Genomic DNA, 21,177 nt, shown 5'->3' with positions numbered 1-21,177 from the left:
CGCCGTAAAATACGTTCGGTTTTCTTCGTTTTCACAGGATGTCTTAATTCCACAAATCGTGGCAAGATGTTCTTGTCTCGGCAACGTTGGAGGAAAGCCATGGAGCTGAGCAATTTGGCTTTCTTGTTGCGTTCTTTCTGCAGCAGCTTGAAGCTGCAGAGCATCTCCTCCCCGTAGAGGTGTCATAAATGTGAATGTATGCTTTCCTGGCGTGTACAGCTGGCGAAGAGTTCTCGGGCTTCCAGCTGGGTGTCAGTGTCTTCAAACTGCGACGTTTCGACGAGTGACATACTCGTCATCTTCTGGCGAAGTGCCGAGAGACACCAGGAATGCCCGACTTGGACAGATAGAGAAATCTGCTATAGCTCAACATAGCATCAAAGAAAACCACACCTTTGATTTCTAGAACACCAGCATGCTGTGCCGAGCCGGGAGCTATTGGGACAGCGTCATTAAAGAATCAATAGAAATACGGGTCCACGAGAATCTTGTGAACAGGGATGAAGGTTATCAACTGAGCGCGGCCTGGAATCCGGTATTAGCCGCAATACGCCAGGAACGCACCAAGAACCGTCCAGCTCATGAGACACAACCAGAATGCTCTGACGGAGACACGAACGGCGCACCCGCTTCCCCCTCCACCCCACCCGCAGGCTCCTCTGGATCCAGCCTCCCGCAGCCAGGTGGTGGGGGGCACACCGCAGGTATAAAGGGACCGGCATCCGCAAAGACTCAGCACTTCGCCAGAAGATGACGAGAATGTCACTCATCGAAACATTGCAGTTTGAAGACACTGCCACCTGGCTGGAAGCCGAGAACTCTTCGCCAGCTGTATACGCTGGGAAAGCATACATTCACATTTACAGGTTACTCATGTTTTTAAGATTCTTGTTCAGACTGGTCAGTACTGTTGTGGAAAGTCAGTATGGAGGCAGAAGAGTGCACTAGTGGTGCTTTTGTTCAAACAAGTTGCAAGTACATTTAAACACTCAGGTTGGCTGTACAGATTCCAGTCTGCTTTACTGAGCATCCACTTTGATGGCTGTTTTTGAACACTGTTTGATGTGATGTGCTAGGTGCATACGGATTGGGAAATGGTTGACTGACTGTAAGTCCTGGAACACTTTCCAGTGAACAGTGCCAGTGAGGGTTGAAGAGCATGCTAAAAGATCATCGAGGGAGAACAACCTTGTAACAGTGTTTAAGTGCATGCTGTACTTCAGAAGACATAATTCTTTTTGTATAGGCATCTGTACAGCACTATCCTGGGAACATGAGGGAACAGAGTAAATAGTACATTCCATGAATTTAAGTCTCCACAAAGGAGAAATGGTTCAAAGAGCTGTGTAATGAAACTTCAAGAAGCTAGTGGTTCAGATCTCTAGGAGCCAATATAACAAGCACATTTGCAATTTCACAGAAACTGCTTACGAGTGACATCTAAGGAGAGAGGCGAGGCGTAATGTACGTCATTAACAAATATGCACCTCTCCCTATCTAATAGTCTTTCTGTTGACTCTATAACCCTTCAGCACAGGGCTACTGGTCTCTTTGATTGAACTGGATTGGTGGAGTTAAAGGGAACAAGCTACGAGGTCATCTGTCTCTCTATCTTTTATCCATCAAGCTGTGAAGAGTCCTCAGAGAGGAAGGACACTGAAGACAAATCCTTACGAACCTGACTATAATAGAAAATCAATGTAACCAAGATACAGAAGCAAACAGAAGTGAGATAGGGACAAGAGTGTGAAGGTGGGAGAGTTTCTCCATGCAGAAAGCAGCTGCAGGCCCCGGCACATGTTATGTGATGGGAGACACAACCTCTGCATCTGATGCATGTTTCCTCACCTTCCATTACCACAAGAAAACTAACATTGTGGGTAAGTTGATAAAACCTCAGTAAAGAGAATGATGATGATGAGATGCTAAACCAACAACAGGTGTAAACAAATAAGAATTAAGAATGTGTGAATGGCAATAGCCAGGCCAGACCACCAAGCAAGGACAGCCTTAGGCTCGCCGGATTGGGACAGGTGACAGAGCAAATCTCCCCCCCCCCCCCCCCCCCTTCCAGTCCCTCAAGTGGCTGACAATACAGATGTCCCCTACCTCACAGAGAGGAGTAGAAACCACCTTCATGGGTAAAACCAGATCAGCTGCTTTGGCATCGTTCAGTAGCACCAGAGGCAGTTTAAGGTTTTGCCATAAGGTGGCTAAGTGGGGACAGTCCAGTAGGATGTGGGCTACCATCTGACGGGCACCATACCAGCAGAGGGTGGATTCTCTTGTCTAAGGATGTGGCCATGGGTCAGCCAAATACAGCCACAGTGAAGCAAATGGTAATTCCCTACGAGAAGCATTAAGGGAATTTTTTTGGTGGGGTTTAAGGGCGCTCAACTGCTGAGGTCATTAGCGCCCAGTCACTGTTGTTAGAGCACATGGAATCTAGTAAAACTCAAGGGGATGGTGGGGACACCAGAAGGACCTGACAAAGATGCAGATAAAATAAGTAAAAAGGTTAGATGTCTTTGGACAAGCCAGTTAAAGTTATAAAACGCAGAATACGAGCAGCTGCTCGAGCGTCATCAGCTAAAACATCTGGTAAAGTAGATGGCAGGGACAGGACAACACGAAATTGACTAAAACGGGGACACGACAATAAAACATGGCGCACAATTAATGCCTGACCAAAAGGGCACTGCGGGGCTGGGTCACCGGAGAGCAGGTAGCGGTGGCTAAACCGGCAATGCCCAATCCGCAACCTGGTCAGAAGGACCTCCTCTCGCCGAGATGGTCGGGAGGAGGTTGTCCAAGCAGTTGGAGCGGTTTTACTGTCCGGAGCTTGTTTCCTTGGAGGGATGACCAAGCATCCCACCACAACGACACAAGCCTCTTACATACAGCCCCACGAACGTCAGATGACGGGACACAATGGGAGGCTGGCTGAGGCAGGAGGACTGCAGCCTTGGCTGCAGCATCCACAGCCTCATTCCCAGGCACTCCTACATGTCCGGGAACCCACAGAAAGCTGACAGGAGAACCATTATCAGCGAAAGAATGGAGGGACTGCTGTACCCGTTGAACCAAGGGATGGAACGGATAGGGAGCTCCAAGGCTCTGAAGAGCACTGAGTGAGTCAGAGCAGAGTACATACGATGAATGGCGGTGGCGACGGGCATACTGAACGGCCTGATGGAGAGCAAAAAGCTCGGTCGTAAAGCTGGAACATTGGTCGAGGAGCCGGTATTTAAAGGTGGTGGCCCCGACGACAAAGGCACAGCCGACACCATCGTCAGTTTTGGAGCCATCGGTGTAAATAAAGGTGTGACCGGCAAGTCGAGCACGAAGTTCGACAAACCGTGAGCAATACACTGCAGCTGGAGTACCCTCCTTCGGGAGTGAGCTGAGGTCGAGATAAATATGAACCGGAGCCTGGGGCCAAGGTGGTGTCGGGCTCTCACCCTCTCTGAAGGTGGTAGGGAGGGCAAAATCCAATTGCCGAAGCAGGTGACGGACTCCGGGGGGCAGCAGGGCAGACACATACAACCCGTAGTGACGGTCGAGAGAATCGGCGAAGAAGGACTGGTAAGAAGGGTGGTCGGGCATAGACAACAGCCGATAGGCATACCGACACAGCAGTACGTCGCGCCAGTAGGTCAATGGTAATTCGGCAGCTTCAGCATAAAGACTCTCGACAGGACTAGTGCAGAAGGCTCCGGTTGCAAGACGTATCCCCCGATGGTGGATGGAGTTGAGCCAGCGTAAGAGGGATGGCCAAGCGGACGAGTAGACGAAGCTCCCATAATCCAGCTTCGATTGGACAATGGACCGATACAAGCGAAGCAGGACAGTGCGATCCGCTCCCCAAGATGAACCGCTAAGAACTCTGAGGACATTAAGGGAACGTGTACAACGGGCCGCCAAATAAGAGACATGTGGAGACCAACACAGTTTCCTGTCCAACGTGAGCCCTAGAAATTTAGTTGTTTCCACGAATGGGAGAACAACGGGACCGAGATGTAAGGATGGCGGAAGGAACACTTTATATCGCCAAAAGTTGATACAAACCGTCTTCTCTTCAGAGAACCGGAAGCCATTTGCCACGCTCCATGAGTAGAGGCTGTCTAGACAACGCTGAAGGCAGCGCTCCAGGAGGCATGTTCTCTGGGCACTGCAGTAGATCACGAAGTAATCGACAAAGAAAGAGCCTGAGACATTAGGTGGAATACAATCCATAATTGGATTGATCGCGATGGCAAAAAGGGCTACGCTCAAGACGGAGCCCTGAGGCACTCCGTTCTCCTGGAGGAAGACGTCGGACAATACGGAACCCACACGTACCCTAAACTTTCGATCCGTTAAAAAGGAATCAATAAAAAGGGGCAGGCGACCGCGTAGGCCCCACCTGTGCATAGTGCGGAGGATACCTCCTCTCCAACAGGTATCATAAGCCTTCTCCAAGTCGAAGAACACGGCTACCGTTTGGCGCCTTCGCAAAAAGTTGTTCATGATGAATGTCGACAAGGTCACAAGGTGGTCAACAGCGGAGCGGCGGCGACGAAAGCCGCATTGGACATTAGTAAGTAGTCGTCGAGATTCAAGAATCCAGACTAACCGAGCATTAACCATGCGCTCCATCACCTTACAGACACAGTTTGTAAGAGAAATGGGGCGGTAATTAGAAGGAAGGTGTCTATCCTTCCCGGGTTTAGGTATAGGAACAACGACGGCGTCACACCAACGCATGGGGACCTGACCTTCGGTCCAGATGCGATTGTAGGTACGAAGAAGGAAGCTTTTGCCCGCCGGAGAAAGGTGTGCCAGCATCTGAACGTGAATGGCATCTGGCCCCGGAGCAGAGGACCGGGACAGTGCAAGCGCATGTTCGAGTTCCCGCATAGTAAAGGGGGCATTATAAGTTTCCAAATTCAGCGAGTGGAAGGAAGGTCGCCGAGCCTCTTCTGCCTCTTTCCTGGGAAGGAAGGCAGGGTGGTAATGGGCGGAGCTTGAAACCTCCGCGAAAAAGCGGCCAAAGGCGTTGGAGACAGCCACAGGATCAACAAGGACCCCATTACCTGAGGTCAGGCCAGGTACCGAGGAGTGGGCCTTAATGCCTGACAGCCGGCGCTGGCCACCCCAAATGACGGAAGAGGGAGTAAAACTGTTAAAGGAGCTGGTGAAAGAGGCCCAACAAGCTTTTTTGCTGTCTTTGATGACTCTACGGCATTGCGCTCGGAGTCGTTTGTATTCAATACAATTCGCCAACGTAGGATGGCGGCGAAAGGTGCGTAAAGCACGTTGTCGAGCACGGATAGCGTCCCTACAAGCCTCATTCCACCAGGGGACAGAAACGCGACGTGAAGAAGAGGTAGTACGAGGAATGGAACGTTAGGCAGCATTGAGGATAACAGCCATGAGGTATTTGACCTGACTGTCACAACTGAGAAAATCGTGGTCCGGAAAGGTCGCCAGGGAGGAGTAAAGTCCCCAGTCAGCTTTCAGTATGCTCCAGCGCGAAGGACGTGGGGATGGGGTGTGGTGCAGGAGACGAACGACACAGGGGAAATGGTCGCTCAAATAGGTGTCAGAAAGGACATACCACTCGAATCGACGGGCAAGAGTGGTAGAACAGATCGAGAGGTCCAAGTGGGAGTAGGTATGAGTAGAGTCCGAGAGGAAAGTCGGGGCGCCGGTATTGAGGCAGACAAGATTGAGATGGTTGAAGACATCCGCCAAGAGTGAGCCTCTTTGACAGGATGCAGGAGAGCCCCAAAGGGGATGATGGGCATTGAAGTCGCCAAACAATAAAAACGGTGGGGGAAGCTGAACGATCAGGTGCATCATGTCAGCCCGACTAACAGCAGATGACTGAAAAAGAAAAAGCAGAAAGAGTAATACGGACAGCTATTGCTTGGAGTGGGGTGGTCAATGGGATGGGATGGTAATAGACATCGTCCCGAACGAGCAACATGACCCCACCATTAGCTGGGATACCGTCCACAGGGGTGAGGTCATTCCACTCCGAGGTATAGTGGGTAAAGGCAATACGGTCAGTCGGGCGCAACTTGGTTTCCTGGAGACCAAGGACGAGCGGATAGTGCAGGCGGAGGAGCAGTTGTAATTCCTCCTGATTACATCGAATACCTCTTATGTTCCAATGTAACAAGGCCATCGCTAGTCAAAAAGTTGGGGGAACGAGACGGGGGAAGAGCTGGTCACCTCGACGACCGCGGAGGGCCAGGTTGCGAGGGAACAACGCTACAACCGGCAGGAGGCGGATCCGGTTCCATCGAGTCGTCGCCAGCTGCGGCCGCTGTCCCTGGTTGTATTGGAGGGGCAGCATCATTTGCCGACGAGAGGCCAACTGAGCGCCTGGCAGCAGAGCGTCCCGGCGAAACTGAGGACGGCCGGGAGCAGCGACTCACGGATGGAGCGTCAGACGAAACGCGCCGGGGTGGAGAGGGGGATAGAGACTTCTTCTTGGATGCCTTCTTGGAAGGCCGAGGAGGCACGGGGATGGTGGGCTGGACCCGAAGAAGGTCCTAACGCGCGGGGTCCGTTTTGGAACGCCGGACCTCGGAAGCTGGAGTCCGGAACGTTTCCCCGATGGACGCCTGAGAAGAGGATCGCTTCTCAGATGGCGGGGGGAGAGGAGGAGGAAGGGTGGCTCCTGGGGCAGAGGGGGTGGGGGCCACGGGGGAGGAGGATTTGGAAGGGAGGGATTTGGGAGGCGGAGGCAGAGCCCCCTGATGGGCGGAGGAGGCGGAGGGGGGACAGGATAGGGGTGAGGATACCGCGGAAGGAGTGGACACAACTGAGGCAAACGAAGTGGTCAACGGCACGGGATGGAGGCGGTCATACTTCTTCCTGGCCTCAGAATAAGAGAGCTGATCCAAAGTTTTGAGTTCTTGTATCTTCTTCTCCTTCTGATATGCGGGGCAGTCTGAGGATCTAGGCGAGTGGATGCCAGGACAATTAATGCACCAAGGTGGTGGGGTGCATGTATGTTCCTCACGAAGAGGACGTCCACAATCGCCAGAAAGGGGCTCAGCCTCACACCGTGACGACATGTGCCCAAAGCACAAACACCGAAAGCAGCGCATAGGAGGCGGGACGTAAGGTCGCACGTCGCACCGGTAGCACATCACCTTTACCTTCTCCGGGAGAACGTCCCCCTCGAAGGCGAGGATAAAGGCCCCGGTGTCGATGCGACGGTCTTTGGGGCCGCGCTGGACTCGCCGGACGAAATGCACGCCTCAGCACTCCAGGTTGGCCCTGAGCTCCTCATCAGATTGAAGCAGGAGGTCACGATGAAAAATAACCCCCTGCGTCCTACTTAGTGCCAGATGCGGGACAATGGACACTGGGATGTCCCCTAGGCTGTCGCACGCCTGGAGCGCCGCCGACTGTGTGGCGGAGGTGGTCTTGATAAGAACGGACCCTGAACGCATCTTGCTGAGAGTCTCGATTTCCCCGAAGATATCCTCAATGTGCTGAACAAAGAACATGGGCTTGGAGGTGGCGAATGTCCCCCCATCGGTTCGAGAACAGACCAAATAGCGGGGGAAGTACTTCGCCCCAAGCCGGCGGCCTGTCCCTCCTCCCAGGGAGTGGCCAAGGGGGAAAGGGGAGGAGAACCAGAACTAGAAACGGTACCTTTTCCTTTGAAAGACTCGGCCGCAGAGCGACCTGATACGTGTTGACGTTTCATCTGCGAAACGTCCGCCCCGATACCACCCACTCCGACCAGGGGCTCTCCCCACGGGCGCCACCCAGCCTCAGAAAGGGCCACCTGGCAGGATGACCGTTGCCGGGAGTCCTGATGCCCCAAGGAGACGGGCATCTACTCCTTGGCCGACGTGGGGAAGGTGCTGCTGAGGTATCGGCAGTACGATCCCTGTGTTGTCAGGGGGCTACAACCTAGAGGGTACATGACGACCCCACCACAACGGGCTGGCTACCGTGCTGGATTTCTGGTGCCATGGAAAGTCCATCATGATCGCTGGTGCAGATGGGGACGCACTATGGGCGTAACTTGGACAACACATCAGGCGTTTAGGCCCAATTTGAGGAATAGTGGGTATGGTTACAACGCCGGTACAATGCTGAGTGCCAAGGTCTTAGTGCACTTAGGGCCAGTGGTACACCACGTAAGGTGTCCTTCCCCAAAAGGCTCGTACTTCTGTAGAATTTTGAAAAATGGAGGTCAAACCCCAAGGGGGACCATCACATGGAAGGCCGAAACGGTTGAAACTCCTTTTAGTCGCCTCTTACGACAGGCAGGAATACCTCGGGCCTATTCTTACCCCGGACCCGCAGGGGGGAAGCATGAAGGGAAGGCTGCCACACAGTTTTGGTCCCTTTATTGCTCACAGTTTGTTTGGATGAACGAGAGTACACCAGTCTGTGTTCCAAGCATCCAACAACCGATGGTGTAGAATTGACCGGAGGTCCGGTACTGGTACCCACACCTGTTAGCCAACTTGGGTAATCGGTCTGCATTTTCTTACCCTGGGATCCCAGTCTGATGTGGGGTCCAGACAAAGACAACCCCCCCCCCCCCTCCCGCTTGATTGTGATTGAGGTCAGGCAGTAGACCCCAGATAGTCAGAAGCAATGGGTCTCGAGGACAGCACTGGTCAAAGGAAAACCATGGTATAGTCGATGCGGAGACGACACAGGGTGGTAGACTCCTTTCGGGAGAGGCGGAAGGAAGAACGCCATGGCACAGGTGTGACCCTAATTGCAAGAAGTTTATTAGGTGGGGAGGTAGCCTCCCAAGAGTTGTTCCACGATTGTGTGAAGTGGGCTTTGATATGAAGCCGTAAATCAGACACAGGACTGCTTACAGAGAAGGGGTGGAGGGGGAGGGGGGGGTAAGTGACTGCTCCCCCAGCCAAACGATCAGCAAGCTCATTACCTGGGATACCCACACGGCCAGGGACCCAAAGGAAGTCATCGGAACAAGCAGCATGGTGAAGATCAGCGAGACGGTCATGGATGACCGAGACCAAGGGATGGTGGGAAAAACACCGGTCCACTCACTGAGTCCGTACATAACAAAACGTGGTTGAGTTGGGATTGTTTAATAAAGGAGGGCCTGGGATATTGCCATCAATTTGGCAGTAAACACCCCACATGCAGTTGGCAGCAGATGATTTTCCATGCCAACAGGACATGAAGACATATCCCACACGATCAGCAGATTTAGAGCCATCAGTGTAAAAAACAACAGCACCCTGAAACTCCCATAAAATTCAGCAGAAAAACAATGGAACACCATCAGGGGAACGGAATCTTTTGGACCTCGGTGGAGATTCATCTGAATCCGTGGCCGAGGAACTAACCAAGGGGGGTACTGGGGAGGGAACGTGGGAGATGGGACAAGGAAGGAAGCTGAAAATCACGACGAAGAGAAGCAGCGCGGAGCCCAACCGGTAAACTCACCCGAGAGCGGGAATCAAGTGGGCGACGTCCTCGGTCTGGGAACAGGATAGAATAGGCAGGATGGGTGGGAGGGGAACAGACAGCGATTGCATACAAAACCAGAAGCTATTAATAGGGCTAGTAGGGAAGGCTCCGGTGGCCAAATGAATACCACGATGGTGGACCAGACCCAGGAGGCACCATGTGGAAGGAGCAGCTGAACCACAAACTTGACAACCGTAGTCCCAGCAAGACATCACTAAAGCCTGATAAAGGCAGAAAAGAGTGGAACGATCTGCACCCCAAAAGGTGTGGGCAAGGAAATGAAGGACATTGAGTTTACGGAAACATCCCATCTTCAGAAGTATGATATACGGCAGCCAAGTGTGCTTGTTGTCGAAAAGTAGACTAAGGGAAAGGAACTGTGGGACCACAGGTAATCGTCCATCAAGGTAGAGCTCCGGATCGGGGTGGACCGTAGTACGGCGACAGAAGTGGACCACCCGCAGTTTTGAAGGAGAGAATTGAAACCCGCGTGAGAGGGTCCATGCAGAGACACGTCATATAGTACTCTGGAGTTGCCACTCTGCAGAGGCCATCAAAGAGGAACTAACCCAAATATAGAAATCATCCACATACAGAGCATGGGTGATCAAAGGACCGATGAATGCCACAAGTACATCTATAGCAATGAGGAAAAGAAGTACACTCAATATGGAACCCTGTGGGATGCCATTCTCCAGAGTCCATGGAGAACTAAAAACAGTACCAACGTGAACCCTGAATGACCGATGGAACAGGAACTGGCGGACAAAAATCAGGGGTGGGCCCTGAAGACCCCACTCGTGTAATGTAAGTAGATGGTGCCAAGTTGTGTCATAGGCCTTGCGAAGGTCAAAAAATACTGAAACCAAATGGCAGTGCTGGGAAAAAGCCTGCCGAACTGCAGATTCCAATCAAAGTAAATGATTGATTGGAGACCATCCCTCTCAGAAGCCACATTGGTAAGGAGACAATAGATCCCGAGATTCAAGGACTCAATTGAGCCGACGGGCTACCATCCCTTCAAGTAACATGCGAACAACGTTTGTCAGACTAATTGGATGATAGCTTTCAACAAAAAGGGGGTTCTTACCATGCTTAAGGTCAGGAACCACGATGCTATCCGTCCGCTGAGAAGGGAAGTCACCCTGGAGCCAAATACAGTTAAGCACCCGGAGAAGATGTCGTTGTTGTGGAGCACTGAGATGTTGAAGCAATTGGTTATGAATGTAGTCTGGGCCAGAGGCCGTATCATGAGAAGAAGAAAGGGTGGAAGAAAGTTCCCATTCAGTAAAAGGTTCGTTGTAAACTTCTTACTGACAAGAGGTGAAACTTAAGGCGGAAGTTTCAGCCCGCTGTTTCTGGATAGGAAGCTGCTGCTGATGCTGTTGCAAAATGGGTCGCAAGATGTTCCGCGAGAATCAACGGGTCCGTGCAAAGGCCATCTGGGAGGGCGCAACCTAGGAGAGAGCAAAGTGCAGCCCATACCCGTGAAATACAGACAGTAGAACCGAGAGAAGAAACAGAGTATTCCCTACACGCCCATTTGCTCCGTTTGATGAAGTAATGGGCTTTGGTGCAAAGGCGTTTAAAGGTAATAAGATTGGCAGCAGATGGGTGCCTCTTAAGGTGTTGCAAAGCTCGACTGCGATCACAGATGGCAATGGCAATGGCCATGCTCCACCACGGGACGTACCGGCAGTAAAATAGTACAGATGAGTGTGGGATGGCAAGGCTGGCTGTGCAAACAATCACATCAGACATGTCACATAGGATGTCATGAACACAACCTGACAAAGAGGGAAAAAAACGACCTGTACACTATATAGAGGCCAATCGGTGCATTGGAAAGACCAACAAGGTAACCTGTCCATTGGGGACGGGGGGGAGCGAGATAATCAACGTGAAATGGTCACTATCGCAAAGGTCGTCTTGTGGCGACCAGTGTAATGAAGGGATGAGGAAGGGAGAAGGAAGAGAAAGATCAATGGCACAAAAGGTACCATGACCGGCATTGAAATGGGTACGGGAGCTATCATTAAGAGGGCAGCACAAGACGTGGTCTGCAAGAAACTGGTCTATGAGAAGACCCCAACTAGATGGAAATACAATGCCCCACAAGGGATGATGAGCATTAAAATCCCCAAGGAGGAGGAAGGGAGGAGGAAGTTGCTGAAGAAGGGCAGTTAAGGCAGCAGGTGTAAGAGTCCTGTCAGGAGGGAGATAAAGATTGCAAACTGTGACCTCAGAGTTCAGGTGGACCCTAACAGCAACTGCTTTGAATGTAGTTTGAAGAGAAATCCATGTGCTAGCAACGTCTGTAAGGACCAACATACAAACCCCACCAGAGGCCTGCAGGCTGCCTACGCTATTTCGACAGAAAGCACGGAAACCACGGAGGATTGGTGAATGATCAATGAGAAAAATGAGATTCATTTAGAACCACACAAGCTGCAGAGTAAAACGAAATAAGGGATTTCAACTCCGGAAGGTGATGGTTATAAGCATTACAATTCCATTGGATAACCACAGAACGATGATTCAAATGTGGGGTGAACATGCTAAAGCCAGTCATGCCACCAGGTCAACATGCGCCACCGACAAGGAGAGGGCGACATCATTGAACAGCTGGTCAGAGTCAGATTGCGAATGTGGGGACGGAACCTCTGCTGACACCAGAGGCTCCTTGTCCCAGGACTTATGTTTCTTCTTCTTTTCTGTTTAAGATCAAGGAGGGCTGTGCTTCAAAACGGAGCCAGCTGCATCAAGATCTGGAACAGAAAGAGAGCGGGTGACCTGGGGCCCACAGACCGTGGTTCTCGTGGTCATTGTGTGGCAGCAGACCTTTGGCCTGGAAGATGCCGGGAAGGGGGGTCCCGGGAGGGGTGCCCTTGACCGGCAGACGCCGAAGAAGTGGGACACTAGGGGGAAGAAGGGGTGAAGATGTAACTAAAGCATAGCTAGACGTCATTGACACAGGATGAAGACGTGCATACTTCTTACGAGCCTCAGTGTAGGTTATACGGTCAAGGGACTTATACTCCTATATCTTCTTTTCCTTCTTATAAGCCGGGCAATCTGGTAAAAGTGGAGAATGATTGCCATGACAATTAACACACACAGGAACTCCCATCATGGAGTGGACATCCACAGTCACCACAGAGAGGGGTCTGCGAACAGTGGGAAGATGTGTCCGAAACATAAGCACTTAAAACATTGCATAGGTGGTGGGATGTACGGCTTTACGTCACATTGATAAACCACATTCTTGACCTTCTCAGGGAAGGTATCCCCTTCAAAGGCCAGGATAAAGGCACCAGTATCAATGTGATTGTCCTTCGGGCCCTTCAGAACATGCTGAACAAAATGAACACCCGGCCGTCTTAGATTACCCCTAAGTTCCTCATCAATTTGAAGGGTGAGATCTCTGTGAAAAATTACACCTTGAACCATATCAAAGACTGGTGGGGGGGTTATGAACATAGGAATTATGCCAAGATGGCCACAAGAACGAAGGGCAGCAGACTGGGCAGCTGAAGCAGTTTTTATCAACAACGAACCCAACCGCATCTAACCACACAAGCTGCACTTCACCAAACTTGTATTCAATGTGTTCTACAAAAAATAAAGGTTCAGTATTGGTGATAGTATCACCATTAGTACTGCTGCAAACCGGATAGCGGGGGAAAGGTTTCGCTCCTAGCCGACGAGCCTGACCCTCCTCCCAAGGGGTAGCCCCGGAAGGGAAGGCCGGATGGGCAGAAGAAATAGCAATAAAAGAATAATTTCCATTCGAAGATACGGCCATAGAAGAACGACCAGAGTTCTGGACCCATATGCGTTTCATTTGCATAGCATCTACCCAGATACCACCCACTTTGATCAGGGGCTCTCCCCACAGGTGCCAACCACCCACACCAAGGGCCGTCTGGCACAGCGGGGAGTTCTGATGCTCCAGGATGACAAGCAACCACTCCTAGCCTGACATGAGGAGGTCACAGCTCAGGTATCAGAAGAGTGATCCTTGTTTTTTCAGGGGGCTCAACCAAAAGGGTACACAGCAACCTCACCACGCGAGCTGGCTACCGTGCTGGCTATGTACCATAGCATCAAAAAACGACGCGAAGGAAAAATATGGAAGGAACTAGTAGGGCACACGCCAGAGACACTAGGTAAGGTGATCTACCCCAAATGGCTCACACTACAGAATAGAAATTTAGTAATGGAGGGGGACCAGAGAATGCCGAAAGGGTGAGGTAATTACGCAACAAAGCCAAATCGCAAAGCCAACATAACAAGGAGGATAGTGGGGCCAACATACACGAGGACACCAAGAGAGGGAGAGGAGAGGGTGGAGGGGAAGGAGCAAGGACAGGAAAGGAGGGGAAGGGGAAGGAAATGCAGCCCAGGAAAGAAGGAAGGCAGCAATAGCTCGGGGCCCCGTGCTCACCACGCACATACTCATGAAAGGACCGTGAGCCCACTGGGGGGGGGGGGGGGGGGGGGGGGGGGGGGGAAGAGTATGGCCGGCATGTTGAAGAAGATGGGGAGTCCATGTAAAATGGGCATTGAAGACCAATCTCAGGAAGTGATAAGACTCCAGCACATTGAGCAATTCATCACTGAGTTAGAATTCAGGTAGTGGATGGACAATATGACATTGACAGAAGTGCACAACCCTTGTCTTGGCAGTTGAAAACTGGAAGTCAAGGGTGAGGGCCCAGGACTGTGCCTTTTGCATGGCCTCCTGCAGTCGGTGTTTAACAACACCCACCAATAAAGAACAGTAGTAAACACAGGGTTATACTCTAGACCTCACAGCTGCAGTTAGGCCATTGATAGCCACTAGAAAAAGGGACACACTCAACACACAGCCCTGCTGGACCCCATCCCCTCGTATGTGGGGGAGGGGGGGGGGGGGGGGAACTGTGGGAGGCATCACCATGAACCTGGAAAATACAGTGTGACAAAAAGTCCCAGACAACAACCAAGACAGGTCCTGGAGATCCCACTCGTACAGTACCGTGATTATGACATATGGTGTCATAAACCTTTTGCAAGTCAAAGAAGATAGTGATAAAGTGTTGACACTGGGCAAAAGCTGACCAGATAGCACACTCCACAAAGACCAACCTATCAACAGGAGAAAGGCCTTGGCAAAAACTGCTCTGGGACAGAGCCAAAAACCCCTAGACCCAAGGTACCAATACAGCCACAGACTCTCAACAAGTTTAAGCAATTTGCAGAGATCATTAGTGAGACTAGTTGAGCAATAGCTGCCCATCTCAAGGGATTGTTTACCTGGTTTCAGAACTGGGATGATCACATTTTGTTGGCTTTGATATGGGAACTCATTCTCACTCCAAATATAGTTGAAAATGGCAAGGATGTGACATTCGCAGTCCACCGACAGGTGTTTGAGCATTCAGCTATGAATGCCCTGGAGCCGTTTCAAGGTGACAGGTTATGGTACTGAGGAATTTCCATTCACTTGAAACAGCATGGTATGTCTCCAGATGACCTGTAATAAAAGATCAGTGAATTCACTCCACCCAAAGTGTCAGGAGATGAAATGCAGACTGATGATTCCTCAACACAGAGGCCTGAACATAAAGCAGAGCAAAATGTTCAGTGACAGCATCTGGTACAGAGTACACAACACCATTCAGGGAGACACCAGTGGGGGACTGATGTCCATAGGGGCATCTAAAATTTGCCCAAAACTGTAAAGGAGCAGTACACAGGCCAATGGTACCAACACACTGTTCTTGTTTCTGGCTTTTTATTATTTGATGAACCCGGGCACATAGCCATTTAAAGGCAATTAGATGCTCCATCGACATGTCACTTATGGAATTGGATAGCCCATCTACAGTTTCTAATGGCCACGGCAATTTCTGAAGATTAAAAAGGTACTGTCTTCCGACGGCGGGATCAAGAGGAATATGGGATTGTTAAGTCTGATGCCAACAAAATGGCTGTGCTCTGACGGACTCATCAATACTTCCACGTGACACTGTGCTGAGGGCAACAGCAAAGGAAAAGCATTGTTGGAAACCAACTGGGGTGGACACCCAACCGAGAGACGCTGAGGGTGGGACACGATGATCAGAAAATGGCCGCTATCACACAGCTTATTATGGGCTCTCCCATGGGGGAACAGGAGAAGATCGAGACTGCAAAAGAAAAGATAAATGGCCGAATGAGATCCGTATGCTGCAATGAAATGGGTGGAGGTACCAATAGAACAACCACAGGCTCCAAAGCTTTATCAAGTGTCATACATTTGGCGTAGACAGAGTCTAGACTGTATGTACGAATCCTCCCAACACTGTGTCAATCAGCTCGATTCTTAAAATACCCAAACAGCCGAGGCTAAGGGTTTCTAGTGCTGGGAACCAAGTTTCCTGGAGGGAAATGCAGATAACAGGGGAACACATATGTTGTAGCTCACTGAGGTGGTGGAAAAAAACTGCTACGGTTCTGCTGGAGAATCATGCTTTTGGTATCTTTTGAGGGCGTGAATGGACAAAGGAGGCAGGTCATGCCCCAGGGCCGCCTGCTGCTACCAACTGCGAGGTTACAGCATCAATACGCATTGGTTTGGAAGCAGGTTTTGTAGGAGAGGACCCAGCGCCACAGGGGGTAGCAAGAGTCGAAGTATGCAGGGTCCGATGGTATGGGCATCACTGGAACCTCCTCTGTCGTGGAGGTCTTGTTTCTGTCCTGCTTCTTGGATGATTTTTATTTCTGGCCTAGTTTCAGAGACAGAGGAAGAACACAAAGCCCTATGACCAGCAACCTGTAGCTCCTTCAGCTGCTGGCTTGTGTCCAGTTGCAGATTACCAGAATCATGGGAGGTGGGCATCTCAAGGCACCTCTTCCTCATGATAGACGCTAAATGAAGTTGCTGCTCCACTAGCTGGGGGTTGGGAATCGACACCCTAGTGGGCAACGAGTCAACATTCTGAAAGGGGGTGTGGAGGAAACACAGGAGAGTCTCCATCCACCAGGGAAGTAGGTGTAGCCGAGCGGCTCTGAGTGCCTGACGCAGGAGGATTGAAGGGCGAGGGTACTATCACTAGAGAGGATGACATCATCATAGCCATAGCCAACGTCATTGTCATACGTACAGGTTGCAAATGACTATTTTCTTCTTCTCTCCTGATACACGAGTTGGTCAAGAAGTCTTGTATTCTTGGATTTTCTTTTTGCTATGGAATATGGTGCAGTCCGGTGAACAAGGGGAATGGTGCTCCCTGCAATTAATACAGATGGAGAGGAAGGGCACAGGAAGCATTTGTCTGAATCTTATGTCACTATTCTCAGACAGGGCTAGCATTACAATGTGAAGACATGCTCAAATCTCTCATATTTGAAGCACCGTGTGGGATGGGGAACATACAGTTTCACACTGACTTTTCAGGCAATGTATAGCCTTCAAAGGCTAAGATGAAGACACCAGTATCAAGCCTGTCATTCTTTGGTCCCCTCTGGACACAAGGGACAAAATGCACATCTTGTCACTCCAGATTGGCATGCAATTCGTCATCGGTCTGTAAAAGGACCACAGTGGAAAATGATACCTTGTGCCATATTGAGACTGTTACAGGAGGGGCAGGGTTAATAGTTAAAGGAATGTCATTCAGCTTGTCACAGGTGAGCAGCACCTGCAACTGAGCAGGGGATACCATTTTAATCAGAACTGAACCACTTTTCAGTTTCAAAATAGCCGTTATTTCCCCCAAAGCTGTTTTCAAGGTGTTCAACAAAAAATAGTGGCACTGTGGCCAAAAAGGAATCCCCATTGGTCCAGATAAAAATAAATATTGTGGGAAATATTCCACCCCTTGTCTCTTAGCCCTAAATGTCTCCCATGGTGTAGACAGAGAAAGAAATATTGTAGCAATTCTTTCCCTCAGAAGACACTGCTGGGGCCATATGGCCATCAAAGGAAGAAAGCTTGAGTCGCTTCACATGCATGTTATCCACCTCGGTGCCACCCACTCTGAACGTGGGCTCTCCCCGAGGGCATCAACCGACCACAGCCACAGTTACCAGGCCTGATAACCACTGCCCCTCCTGAGACCCTGCCTCGACAGCAGATACTCCTTGGCATATGCTGGGAGTTCCCAGCACAGGTACCAATAGTGCGATCTCTGCATTGTTAGGAGACTAATACCATGCATGTACTTGATATCCCCCACCGTGTTGGGTTTTGGGCATATTACTTTTGCCAGAAAGGAAAAGTGCAAAGATATAAGTGCACAAAAGGTGAAATGTACACCACATTAGATGATCTTCCCTGCATGATCTGCACTTCTGAAAAATTTGGAAGAGGAACAGTAGGTCAAACCCAACAAAGGGGACCATATAGTGCAACATGGAAACTTTTACAAACTGCTGGAAGAAAACGAAATGAGTGTCCAAAATTGTGAACCACAATTAAGCATGGTTGGCACCAAGAAAACAGTCCAATGGAAAGGCAGTGGGGAAACATGAATAGTATAAGGATGCACCTGTATCATGGAAAAGGAAGTAATGCAGCGAGGGCCGGGCTCGAGTGTTGACAAAGCATGTACTGACATAAGAGATGTGAGCCCCTTGGTGGTTACTCTCTTTGAAGTGGGTTTCCTGCAGATACAGACATTTTCATATGCCCTGAATCCATTTACATTTCACCATAGGCTGGAAGCTATTTAATCAGCCAAGTTTGTGAATGTCTCCCCTTTTCTTTTGCTTTTATTTCAATATTTTGTAACAGCCTGGGGGGGGGGGGGGGGGGGGGGGACATATAGAGCTTCCTTAAGACAGATGTCCAACAATTTTGTACCTTCCAGGGGGCATCATCATCAAGAATTTGCAACAAAATGAGCACTGAGTGGTCTTATAGCTTGGCACACATCTTTCTTAATGTTTTACATTTTTCTCAGCCACTCTTGTAATGAATACTGTTGTGATCTTTATACATTTGGCTGACCTCTTTGGTGACTCCCTGGGTTGGCTGTTTTATTTTATGCATACTTTGCTGTTGATCTTACACTGTTTGTCTTCCACATGTTTAGATTAAATTAATTATTCATTCCATAAACTCACAAAAGAGGGGATCCTCCTCGGTGAGGAACATGTCAGAGTGTGACATTATATCTCTGAGTGAATGGAACTTCAACTTTTGCCATTTTTCTCTGCCACTGAAACAATGACTAGTGTAAAATCTGCACACTGCATTGCTTTGAAGAAATTCCCTATTTCAGTAAAAGTCGTCTATGTTTCACCCATAATTTCTTGCACCTTGCCACACAGGACATTCACAGCTCAAAGCAGCATTTCTTTTAATTGCTAAACACACATTTGGGTTGAAAGTTGACTGTTACTATTCACACATTTTGTTTTACTCTTAATCTATCCACTTGTGCTTTCTTTCCTGTTTGCAAAGACGCAATCATGTACAGCAGTTACATTCCTGCTCATCCAGAAAAAAGTACCCACTGTGTCACAAGTAAATTCACTTAGACTAATCTTCCTTGTACATTTTTTCTTAATAACAGATGAGCTTGTCTAACAAAATTGATGACAACCCTTTCATTTTGATGGTGCATTAGAAATGGCTCCAAACTCCAGTCTAGGTGTCCATCAAACCACAATACTGTGTGTGTATTCAGGTACATTTTACCTATGTCTGAACACCACCATGTACTGCAGCACAACGGCAGCATCATACATACACCGATAGGAAAAAATTCACAGCATCAAAAAAATAATTACCATAAACTAAAGAAATTTTGGGAATACATTTAACTAGGTAACTATGTAAGTGATTAGCACTGTAAGATCAAAGGCCAATATAAGTGAGAGATAAACCACTGAAAATGTGAAAAGCTAGTACATTAATAATCAGTGAAACTGCCAGAATGTTGAATACCAGCAGGCAAATGGGCATGCATTGTATTGTACAAGTGCTGGATGTCAGCTTGGGAAATGGGGTTCCATGCCTGTTCCATTTGCTCAGTCAACATAGAGATGGTTAAACCTGTTTGTGGATGACTGTATAGTAGTTGTCCGATGATGACCCATATGTGGAGACAGACCTGGTAATGGAGCAGGCTAAGGCAACACATTGACACACTGTAAAGCATGTTGTGTTACAACAGCAGCATGTGACGAGTATTATCCTGCTAGAAAACACCCCAGACTGACACAAATTTGCAGTCAGGGTGTGTGGGATAACAACAAAAGTACTCTTACTGTCATACTGGAATACACGCTACAGAACATCTGGCTCTGGGCTGTCCTTGAAGTAACTGATTTGTACTAATTCGTCCCAACTGCTGCTCAAATTGTTGCCGTAGATGCAGTACAAAGCGCCAGAGCCACACGCCGAACAATGATCTTTCCTCTCTGAAGTGCTATGTGGCTGTCCAGAGCCCAGTCTTCTTCCTGTCCTACATTTCTGTGACCACTGCTGTCACCAGTCATGTACAGTAGTTACATTCCTGCAAAGTCTTCTTGCAATATCGCAGAAGGAACATACAGCTTCTCATAGCTCTATTACACAATGTCGTTCAAACTCACTGAGGTGTTGATAATGGCATCTTTGTCACCTTAAAAGACATTCTTGACTAATCTCAATTCACCAGATCCAATCTCAAAGGTAACTAATGCTCAAGATTGTTACAGCAAGTATTTAAAGAAAACTTTATTTGAACCCTCATAGCGGCACTACTAATGCCCCTCTTATGCAATTGGTATGAAATTTGAAGACACATCATCTTTGAAATGTAGAAACATACCTACCAACTTTCGTTGATGTCACACAGCTCCCTCTAGGTGTTATGATTTTTTTTTTTTTTTCAATCAGTGTATTTCCCATGAGGTGAAGTACTTAATTAAATTTGAACATGACACTTCAAGCCACCACCATTGAGACAGTGGTCGTATTATACACTTTAAAGTGTTAGTGACAATATAGTGTTATGAAACTGTCCAGTAATGTGCTATTACTCTGTACTATTTACCCTCTGAAATATCAGATATCACATGGCCACAGACCACCATTGTCAAATTACATTTCTTTTCCTCACAAAGATTTATTCTTATGTAAGAAGTTGAAACATCAGGACAAATTCTTAACAGTCCTGTTAAGTGAGAGTTTGTTCAATAAATGATTCAAGTGAGCTAATCTCTCAGACACTATGTATTTTACATGCAGTTGATGTCAATTTTTTAAACTCACTTTATCTGCAGCATCAGCTCGTCTCGGATCTGCCAAGATTATGTAGTAATCCACATGCACGGCTAAGTTACTCAGTAGCCGTTTCACTCTCTCTGAAACATGGACATAGAGTTTATATCGCTCCTCGTGAGCTTTGTGGTATTCGAGCAGTGCTTCCTTCATACTCTTGGCAAGGTCAGCCGTAGAAATTATCTGAAAAAAGATAAAAATAAAATAAAATGAGTTTACATCATCACTTTCTGGCTCTTTCAAAAATTTTCTTCACTTATAAAATAATACCCGGTAATAACAATATCTTGTAAATAATAATGTTAATGGCAAACAAAGGAACAGCCAGAAAACGAGACCTAGCCTACAAGCTAACACAGAACAAGTACAACAAATGGGAGTTATCATACAAGGACAAAACCGGACACTATAGCTCTGCAGGGGAAACTGAAAGATTACACACTTCGGAGTGTCTTATTTTAAATAAA

At 48.8% G+C, this 21,177-nt stretch overlaps 1 protein-coding gene across 3 annotated transcripts in view; it reads right to left on the bottom strand.

Annotated features, from left to right (window-relative positions):
• Positions 1–21,177, bottom strand: part of LOC126424540 (uncharacterized) — a 170,212-nt gene that overhangs the window by 95,972 nt on the left and 53,063 nt on the right. For all 3 annotated transcript variants that reach the window (XR_007576186.1, XM_050087277.1, XM_050087278.1), the window contains exon 2: positions 20,702–20,893. Coding sequence is in view for 2 of the 3 variants with exons in the window: in XM_050087277.1 (XP_049943234.1) it covers positions 20,702–20,893 (192 nt within the window). In the remaining variant the exon portion in view is untranslated. The remainder of the gene's footprint in view (positions 1–20,701; positions 20,894–21,177) is intronic.

The sequence above is a fragment of the Schistocerca serialis genome, chromosome 10, assembly GCF_023864345.2.
Source record: "Schistocerca serialis cubense isolate TAMUIC-IGC-003099 chromosome 10, iqSchSeri2.2, whole genome shotgun sequence".
Lineage (NCBI taxonomy): Eukaryota > Metazoa > Arthropoda > Insecta > Orthoptera > Acrididae > Schistocerca > Schistocerca serialis.
This window is presented reverse-complemented; position numbering and strand designations above follow the sequence as displayed.